The sequence below is a fragment of the Mesitornis unicolor genome, unplaced genomic scaffold, assembly GCF_000695765.1.
Source record: "Mesitornis unicolor isolate BGI_N332 unplaced genomic scaffold, ASM69576v1 Scaffold22930, whole genome shotgun sequence".
NCBI lineage: Eukaryota > Metazoa > Chordata > Aves > Mesitornithiformes > Mesitornithidae > Mesitornis > Mesitornis unicolor.
The window spans coordinates 1-8,620 of NW_010156537.1; the positions used below are offsets into that span (position 1 = coordinate 1).

The 8,620-nt window shown below is 40.5% G+C and overlaps 1 protein-coding gene across 1 annotated transcript; it reads left to right on the top strand.

Moving 5' to 3' along the window:
- Positions 1-1,567: 1,567 nt before the first annotated feature.
- Positions 1,568-5,144, top strand: VIMP (VCP-interacting membrane protein; the record flags this gene model as incomplete). Its single annotated transcript, XM_010193512.1, has 4 exons — positions 1,568-1,674; positions 2,814-2,903; positions 3,007-3,085; positions 5,065-5,144. Coding segments are annotated over 4 exons (356 nt in total), but the record flags the coding sequence as incomplete, so codon positions are not given.
- Positions 5,145-8,620: the final 3,476 nt, after the last annotated feature.

Here is an 8,620-nt window from a genome sequence, read left to right on the forward strand (position 1 = left end):
TGGGTGAGTCAAGCTTTGCTCGCTCTTTGGAGCTGTGTAAGTTGGTGCTGGTGTCTCCTCTGTGGTCCTGCCAGCGCTCCGCAGTCGCGATGGGGTGGCAGACAGCTGCTTGGATCCACACACACGGAGCCTTTAATAACAGCCAAAAAGAGGTTCTGTTCTGGGGGTTTTAACTGTTTAAGCCCATGAAACTGTACAGATCATGTTAGTAAAGAGATCGCTGGGGAAGGGCTGGAGTGACAGGAGTGAAAGGTTATGTTAAAGGATTGTGTCCCAGAGCAATGTGGTTGGGAGAGAAGGAGCAGGGCATTGAAGAAGGGGAATAGCTGGGCTTTGGTTGTGCAGTAGAGAATCACCTGGTTCTAATGGGTTGTGGTCAGTTATCAAATAACTTCCAGATTTATCAAAATAAAGCACTGAAATTGAAACACTGTGTGGGGAAAAACTCTATTATTATTTTTTTTTGTTAATATGCATCATCTCTCTCCTTTCAATTATTCCTTCACAGTTCCTGCTCTGGCAGGATTAAGTACATTTGGGGTGTAAGTGCTCTGGTCTGTGTTATCTCCTCAAGTGTGGCATAGGTGGTAAATCTTACACAGTCACGATCCTGCCTCATTTGGAGGCTCACTGCCGTACAGCACAGGCTGTGCTTTTGTATCAGCCAAAGCAATAAGCGCTTGGCACTGGTTCCTTTGTCTTGCTGGCACAGCAGTACGTGAGGCCCCAGAAAATATTACTTGCATGGCCTTATCCTACTGGTGTTCTTTTGTAATGCTAATTAAATCTGGATTTAATTGCCCAAACGGTCTATAAAATGAAATTACTGAAAGTACTGGCATTTCTTTTATGTATTCATCACTGGATGGTAGCAAACATATAAGGAGACAAGCAAATGTAGAGATACTTCAACTACTGGGAAAAAAGAGCAATATTTGCCTTTGAATATCATTTTTCTCTTGACTTCTCCTAATGGCCAATCATAAAGAGAAGTGGTGACTTGGTGTAGATTTTCTGAGACTGCCAGTTTTCTCTTGAGATGCCTGTGATATTTGTGTTTTCCCTGCTGATGGGGCATGTTAAATCTTCCACTGCTTCCCTGCCGTAACGAAACAAGCAGCACACATTGCCAGAAGGAGTAGGAGCGAACGTGGGCTGGTTGCCTCATGTTTCTGCGTAAAAGAAGTTCCCTGGGTAAAAATGGAATCCCTGCGAAGCATGGGTGGTATTTCTGAAGTTATTTGTATCAGACAAATCCTTCAGAAATAGAAGCAAGTATCCTAGAAGTGTGAATTTTAATTTTTTATGGGTCCATTACATCAGTGTCCTTATTCATTAAAATCCCATTAAAGTAATTGCTCTGAAAATGTCAGAATGTTGCAAAACTTAAATTGGCATATAAATGACTGTAAAATATTAAAATATTAGCTCGAAACTGAGCTTGAGCTGGGATTTTATGCAAAACAGCTGCTGGGAGAGACACGAGCCTGTGCTTATTCCAATTCTTTAAGGACACCATTTAGAATTAGTTTTGAATAGCTTTGCAAACTCTTTCCTCGCTTTCTAGAACGCGATGCGGTGGTAAGAAGGCAGGAAGCTTTGGCAGCAGCGCGCCTCAGGATGCAGGAGGAGTTGAACGCACAAGCAGAAAGATACAAAGAAAAACAAAGACAGGTAACCAGAGAGTGTTTCTTTCTTTAACTCGTAAATTTGTCATCAAGTACCTTCCTGCTGTTACAGAAAGGCTTATTCCATGGTAGATACCAGAGGAGTAGGAGACTCACTCTCTCTGCTCAAATGTGGGTGGTGGGTTTGTGCCCCTGGACCATTTTTGGTATGGTTTGATCCACAGAGCAGTAACGGGCAGTAGGTATCGGTGGTGGACCTCCAGTGCTCCAAGTGCATACTTAGATGCTGTGCTGAGCCAGTATCTTGATGCATACACGTATTTTCTCTTCTTAGTGGCAAATCTAAGTTCTTAGAAACATAGCTTAGCATTGCTGTAATTTAATGGTTCGAATGACAGCTTGAGATACTGAGGAATAGCACAGTGCTGTGTGGGGCAGCATAGAAAAGTGGACGTGATCAGTATAATAATAAAATTGTGCATTAATCCCAGCTCTTTGTCTGTTTTTACTTCTGCAGTCAGCTACACTCAGAGCTCAGTTTATAGCTGATGCTTCAAGAAATATTGGCAGCTAAAAACGAATGAAAAGTCGTATTGTGGAAGAAAATAGCTACGGCTTAGAAAATCTGGGTCTCGTGTGACTGGATGGAGTAGCTACCTCGTTTCCTATCTGTTGAGGAGATGGCAGTCTGTCTCAACCATTAAGTTATTTGGTTTTGTGGATAAACTGCTTTAGAAGAGAGCTGGGAGAGCTGTCGCTAATGTATATTGGATGTAAATATGTAGCTGGCTATCTTTTTAATTTGGAAAAACACGTTTTCTTCTGTAGAGCCCTACATTGTGCATTAAATTACTGTCATATGCAATATTCTTTACTCAATACGTTTTATGAACTCAGAATTTAAGCTTCCCACTTGGTTCAGTTTTACTTGCAAAATGTTTTAAAGCATCAAGTGGTCAAAGGAAGCTGCAGACATGGGCTGTATGTATTGAGGAGGGGTGGTTGTTCTGTGGTTGGGAAGATGTGGGTGTTTGAAAAGGAAATGCTTCCATAAGTTTGGAGATACTGCATGAGATAAAGGTAGATCCCTTGGGTTTTGATGAGCCTCTCGTAGCTGTTTCTGTAGCACTGGCAATTCTGGTGGTTCTGAAATCTGAGTCTTGCATATCTTGGATTTGTCCTTAGCTTGAAGAAGAGAAGCGAAAGCAGAAGATAGCAATGTGGGAAAGCATGCAAGAAGGAAAAAGCTATAAAGGAAACCTGAAAGTGAATCAGGTAACAACTGTGGTGTTAATCGGGTTCCAACTATGTTTATGTGATCAGATTAACTGAAATTCACACTGATTACATTCTGAGTAACTTCTGCTTTTGTGAACAGCAAGAAGTAGAATCTGGTGCTTCCACCTCATCAGCAGTCCCGAAATCGAAACCAAACAAAAAGCCCTTGCGAGGAGGTGGTAAGTATGAAATCCTTCTGATATTCTGAGCTTGAAACAGCACTTACCCGGCTGTGTACATGGTCATTGTATTTCTTCTTCAAGAAGGAAGCAAAATGTGCCGTGCAAACGAGCTCTTTAATCAGTGTGGTCTACTTTGCACCTTGTGCAAAACCTAGCAGGTCATTTCTGTGGTGCTTTTTCTCAGGGAAGTAGTGTTTACGTTTTCTTGTAAATGCTTTTGCCATAATTCACTGAGATTTTTGTCATTCAAAATTAGAGATTCTTACCATATTTCTGGGATCCCTCCCCCATGATTGTAAAAGTCCAATATTTCAGTATCTGGTCTGTCTTTCAATCATCTGTAGTGCTAATGAAACGCAGGAAGAGGCTATTTTACTTTGTATTACGTAGACGGAAGAAGAGGAAAGACTTCATTAAACAAAATGTGACCTTATTTATCAGACACCACAGCAATCACCTATTGAATATATAAATTCTGCAAACATATAAACTCTTATCGACTCTCACAAACCACTAGAGGGTCTTGTCATTAAACTCACTGTCAACTGCTGAAACCATCTTGAAGGATGAACTGCTTTCTGTGGCATTCCCTAGCCCACATTAGGATCTCTGCTGTATGTTTGCCATACAGCCAATCTGCTTTCTCTCCTCTTGGTCAAACAGCCTCTGCCATACCTGCAAGTGCTAATTTGGGTATATTTTAATTACAATTTTCCATAATGGAAAGGATCACCTAGACAGCCTCAATCATATCAGACTAAGTGGCAAACGGACTTAGGGTGCAGCACTGAGTATCTCACTTGAGAACATGTATGAAACCTGAAGACTCTTGATTAAACATACTAAACCTCAATAACAGTTCAGTGCTGAAATCTCTGCTTTGACTATTTTTCTTGACAGCTGTCGGCAACCGACTGATTTGTGTTGTTTAATATGAGTGCAGTCTGATGTCTGATACTGTAAAATATTGTTTGTGGCTCTTGCACAGAGTATTTCCCATTATGAGGGATGAGAAATGCACAGGTAATAGCTGTGCAAAGAAGCAGGATCAGAGCAGCTGGGTTGAGGCACCCTTCCAGCTGCTACCTGTCCTAGTTTCATCCTCAGCAAAATCTTCATTTAAGTAACAGATTACAGTGTTAGAGGTCTCTGATCTTCCCGTGAGGTAGATCAGAAGTGAAAGAACCATCTGCACTGTTCAGCTGCTGAATTAAGCCAGAAAGCAGAACTTGGCTACAGTGAGAAAAACAAACTTCAAAGATGGAAAAGATGCTTGAAGTTTCAGTGGAACAGGTTGCTTTGAAACCTCCTTGGTTAGCAAGGCTGCTAGGTTTTCAGTTTTCTTCTTTTTTTTTGCCTTGTACAGAACAAACTGAGGATGTTTGCCAGGTTGTATCTTTCTAAGTACATACTGGTAAAACCAAGTTGCCTATAGTTTAGGACGTTCACCTAAAGTATCTGTTTGCCTTACTGCATATACCTGACTACAAATTCATTAAAAAAATCTTACAGTAGTAGAGAGTGGTTGTACCTTTTGACCTTCAGAGTGTTCCTACCATGCAGGACTGGAAAGAAAGTTTAGTTTAGATCCCTAACTACCAGGGCTCTTGGGGAATGGATACACTCTTACAGAGTTTACTGCAGGAGTTACTGTTACTGCTCTGGTTACTCTGCAGAGCAGCATTAAAGCCTTAGTGCAGACTTAGAGAAATTAAACGGTAATTAATTTCAATGTAATTTAATCCTAATTGGTCAAATTAAAACACAAGTGTTTTTCAATGACTTTTAGTACTACAAAAATAAAACATCTCAAGTCTGGGTATTTTCTCTGCTTTCATTTTCCGTAAAACGCTGCCTGTGTAGTAAGTATAAGCAAGGTGCAAATAATTGTGAGGTTTATTTACATGCTCCTGGTGTGTTCGTGAAGGCTCTGTGAGGACGGATGTTAACACGGTGGATTTTTCCTGTACTTTCAGGCTATAACCCCCTGTCTGGAGAAGGAGGTGGAACTTGTTCCTGGAGACCAGGCCGGAGAGGCCCGTCAGCGGGGGGATGAGGTTAAACCTCCCTGGTGCCTCACGTCACTGCCAGGCTTGGTCTTACCCACTGTCTGCTGCCTCCAGTGTGCATGTCACAGCGACTCCTTTGGGCTTGGGCTTCGTGCAGGTGGTGACTTCAAAACAGATTTACACCATTGCCAAATAGTAACACAGAAGCTGATATTACATGAGGAAAAAATACCTGATCCTCTTAAAGAGGATGAAGAAAAACAATTTCAGCATAATCAGTTCATTTACATTTTCTGTAGAGAGGAAACAGAGTTTCCAGCCAAGATGAATCACCTGGAGCGAGAGATGTGGGTTCAGGGGCTGGCTATTCAAAAGATTGGCCTCAGGCAGGTTTACCTCTGTAAAATGAGGATATTTACCATCCTCAGCCATGTGTTGTCAGATTTAATGTGTTTGGCTGGAAGGTACTTTAGAGGGGAAGAACGTTACCATTAGCAAATACCTTGAATTTTAGACGCAGGGTTTTCTTCAGAAAATGAATGACCAAACATCACAGATTTGCACCAAAGGCCAGTTATTGCAGAAGAGTCTCTGTGACAAGCTACTTGAATGATGTTTTCCTTATAAATGGTAAACAAACCAGTGAGGATTACTGATGCTAGACAGCAGATTGGGGGTTTCTTGCTATTTTTTTTTTTATTTTATTTCAACCGCTTTGTAAAAACAAAATACTATTAATATTAAATATTATTGCAAACAAATCATAAATCTAGTATTTACAATCTTGTGGTTTTCTACAGCATCTTTTTATATAGAAAGCATATGTTCTAGTGCAATAATAATAAAGCAAGATGAGAGATCAAATGAATTTATTTTCATTTGACTACCTCTGTAAACAAAAGGGGATTTTTTTCAGCTGTTCTTTTTGGCTTTTAACAGTTTTGTTTTACTCGGGTGTTCTGTGTTCCAAATCATGATTTTAGAAGAGTCGCCTTCAGGGTAAGATCAAGTCAAGTTTTTCCAAGTTTAAAAAGTGAAACTCTCTGTTCTCTCCCCCAGCGATTCTGAAATGGGACAGACTGTGTTACTGGTTGTTAAGCACTTCAGCTGTATTTGACTCTAAATCAAATAAACCTGTAACAAAGGCCTTGGTTCTAATGGAGCAGAGAGAGTTTCTTTCCAAATTACCGTGGACAAACATGGTTTGAGGAGGAGGGGGTACATAGGAATGTCAATGTGAACACTGCGAGATATTCAAAGGGAAAAGAGAAGCCGCAGACTGTGCTGGGATCTGTGTTGTGGGCAGAGGACTGCGTGTAGCTTTAGCGATGCAGTGTCAGGGTTACACCTTGGGGATGTTAAGAACTTGCTCTGTATTACTTTTCGGAATGACCAGATGCTGAGGTGTGTTCTTATCCCTCTGCCAGCTTGTGCAGCACAAAAGCAGGGCGATTCGTGCTGAAAAAGGCCTCTGGCTTTCAAACGTGTAAAACATAAGGAGTAAGGAACTGAAGCGTGTGAGGTCTTCATCCTGCTGGTGTGTATCCAGCACTGGATAGAAAATCAAGTTGGAGCTGGTCAGTGTGAATGAGCTTTGCAAACATCGCATCCCTTTGATATGCTCTCTAGCAAAAGACGAGTAAAATCCAGGCTGTCCTTGATGAAGAGTGAAATAGCTCCTGTCAGTGTAGGACAAGTGTCTCTGTGTCCAATTACTGTTACTGAGCTTGTATATGGGCATTAAATATGTATCAGTATTTCATTGGCATAGCTTAGGGCTGCCTGAACACTTGTTCCTACATACTTATGCTTTGAATATTTGAGTTTCTCACTAGGTATGAGTGCCAACGTTGAATGCACTGTTTGTATGTGTATACCCACTGCTCTGGATCAGGTGATCCCTGATTTTTCTCTTGACTATAAATGTAACCGCAGCATGGTACTACTGAGTTTTAAAGTTGCCATCTAAAGAAACAAAAAGGCAAAGAACCTTTTGCTTTAGACCCAGGAAGTCTGTGTTCAAGTGCCTGTAGAAGATGAAGTGTGAAGGTTGTGAATGTTCCTATGGAAAACACCTTTCATTTCCTGGCTTCCGTGCGTTTTGGTATGTAAACTTAAATTCCCATTGTTGTAACACAGACCGGTGGATGTAACTTCAGGTTTTAATCTTTAATAAGGCAAAACAAACAAACAAACAAAAATAGAGGTGGGGAAGGATATTTTCAAGATCTGAAGATTCTCTAGCAGTAAAGAGGACTAAGTTCTTATCTTACTTGTGCCCTTGGGGAACATTTTCCCCTTGTGTTGGGGAAACAGGCAACAGACTGAGGTGGTGTCTTCAGAAAAATAGCTGGGGGAGGTTGTTTTAAAGACGCAGAATTCCTTGTGTTGATAAAATGGCAAGGATGGGTTGATTTAATTCACTAAAAACATTTTTCAAAAATAAATAAGCAGGTCTGAACCGAGCAGATGCTAATCTTTGTGTCTCAAGGCTTGCTTCTGGCTGAGGATATGGATTTTTGCCCAATTCTAAGATTTATTAAGACATATCCAGTCAGAATGAAGTGATTTACACATTTCTGGAAACTTCAACCTTCTCTCTCCCTTATTTTTTTTAAATTTTAATCCCCAGTCCTGAAGCTTTTCTTGTTCAGACACTTCTGAGCTATTGCACAGAGTGGGAGGAAGAACCTCAGTCTGTGAAACTTCTCTTTTGGCTCAGGACCTGTACAAGCAGAGGGAAGGTTTTTTCCCTCCAGCTTCAAACAGAAAACTCTCCCGTGACCACAAACAAGCACGAAAAGGTGGCTCCTTGTTGCCTTGCAGCTTAAGAGTGAAGCATGCAGGAGGCATGGGGTGAAAGTGAACTATTTAATGAACACATTGCTCCTGCTTTGCTATGAATTCCCAAGAACTTGAATTATGAAAGATCATATTAAAAAGCCTTCAGGAGATTTCCCCCCCCCCTCCACTTAGAGCAGTTATGCAAGAAGCCTCTTATGCTACTGATGCAGATGTTCTGGAAACATCTTTAACAAGCTTTGAGTTAATTCAATGCTATTAAACTGTTGTATAACGTTAGTTAGCCACTGAAAATTAATTATTTTTGTTACTGAAAAATCCTAGGTCAAGGAGATGTTTGGAGGCACAAAAAATCTCAAAAATGTTAGTTGCTCAAGAAATGCAGCTAAGTATTTTTAATTGCTTTTCAGATGATTTACATGCTGGAGGAACAAAGATTTTCATTTTCTTTAAACTGCAGATGAGGCCCAGTTTGTGCATAGTTCTCTTAACTATTCATCAGGAGATACTGAGCACTGGAATTAAAACAAAAAAACCATGCTGTCACTCTCGTAAAATTCATTTGGCTTTATTTATGCCTTTAAAAAAAAAACATTGTGAAATGAGGGGAAGCTTTTAGGAGTGGTGTTGCATACTTTGTTGTTTTAAAAAAAATATGTTTCTTATACTGGAAATTTTTAATAACAAAGAACAGAAGATGGACTCGGGGGAGTGAGGGCAA